Here is a 1,309-nt window from a genome sequence, read left to right as displayed (position 1 = left end):
ACCAGGTGAAGTTTCTGCACACCGGCTGCCATCAGGCCTTCCCTCCTCCCCTCCAGGCGCACGGTGCAAAGGGGTGGCGGGGCTCTCAGCGTGCAGACAAACCTCTCTCACGCGCCGTGTTTCAGGAGTAGATGGTGATGACCTCCCGGCCCCCACCGCGCACCAGGAGCACTCGGTCCAGGTGCTCTGTCAGCACTTCCAGGAACTCCATGTCTGCATGGCCATCAAGGAGGACCAACGCCACACTGGAGCATGGGGACAGCCCAGCACCATCCCTGCCCAGCCCTGCGCTCGGGGACCCAAACCCACAGCACCGACACCTCTGTACCAGAGCTGGGAGCTGATGGGCCAGGCCCGAACCAAGGAGCCAGGGGAACCCACCCACACTGGTGCTGCACAACAGGGACCGTGGCTGAGCCTGCCCCAGCAGGCAGCCAGGCCCTGTGGATCTCTACCCTCACCCCTGTGATGTGCCATCATGCTCAAGTGTCACATGGCCCCACCACCCGTCCTGCATGTGTCAGCTCTGCTAGCTGGTGCCAACGATGGCTGTCGGACCCAGCGGGGGGCAGAGGCATGGGGGGTCTAGGCTCAGGCGCTAGACCTGTGCCCCTTGGCACTGCAAGATCCACCAACCTTAGGGCAGCTGTGGCCCTCTGTCCCCCAGCCCCCACTGCAGACAGGGGTCTTGGCACCAGCAGGGAGGCAGCAGCCCCACGGAAAGGATACAGTTCTCATCCCCCTTCCGGTTGCGGGGAGGCCCCGGCATGTTCAGCAGCACCAGCTTGGCATCCTGGGACTTCTTCACGATCACCTCGTTGAGCTTCACAGCCGTGTGCATCCTCCGCACGTTGGACTGGTTCCTGGGGGTGACAGCACGTGTGGGTACAGGGCCAGGCACAGCCAGCCTCCGGCCCTAAACCAGCCCCAAGGGGCCATGGGGCAGGCTGGCCTCCTGCCCCAGAGGGTCCAGGGCTGAGCTGCAGCATGAGCCTGGGGTGCAGCAAGCTTTGCCTGTCACGGCTGCTGGTGACCCTGAGCCCACATCGGCAGCTGTGAACTGCAGGGCCATGCATGGTGCCCACAGGCAGCGGCACACCATGGCTACTCGGGGCCGAGCAGGAGCCGACGGCATGAGTGTCACCGTGGGTGCCCAAGGCCAGACTTGCAGGAAGCTGCCAGCAGCGTTAACAGGGCAGACAGGGAGCACATGGCATGGGCACTGCACGGTGCGCAGAATCTGCACAGGGACTGGCAGCCACGGCCCCCGCACACCACCCGGGTGAGCTGTCTAGCACTGCACTGGCAG

General features: G+C 64.9%; 1 protein-coding gene across 1 annotated transcript in view; it reads right to left on the bottom strand.

The window, feature by feature from the left end:
- Positions 1-121: 121 nt before the first annotated feature.
- LOC104624127 (solute carrier family 12 member 5) overlaps positions 122-1,309 on the bottom strand; it is a gene marked incomplete at its 5' end in the record, with an annotated part of 5,888 nt that continues 4,700 nt past the window's right edge. Inside the window, 2 exons of the mRNA XM_010291412.1 lie at positions 122-213; positions 730-863. Coding sequence (XP_010289714.1) covers positions 122-213; positions 730-863 — 226 coding nt within the window. The remainder of the gene's footprint in view (positions 214-729; positions 864-1,309) is intronic.

The sequence above is a fragment of the Phaethon lepturus genome, unplaced genomic scaffold (assembly GCF_000687285.1).
Source record: "Phaethon lepturus isolate BGI_N335 unplaced genomic scaffold, ASM68728v1 scaffold31107, whole genome shotgun sequence".
In the NCBI taxonomy this organism is placed as follows: domain Eukaryota; kingdom Metazoa; phylum Chordata; class Aves; order Phaethontiformes; family Phaethontidae; genus Phaethon; species Phaethon lepturus.
The sequence above is the reverse complement of the archived record's forward strand: the minus strand, read 5'-3'. Positions and strand labels throughout refer to the sequence as shown.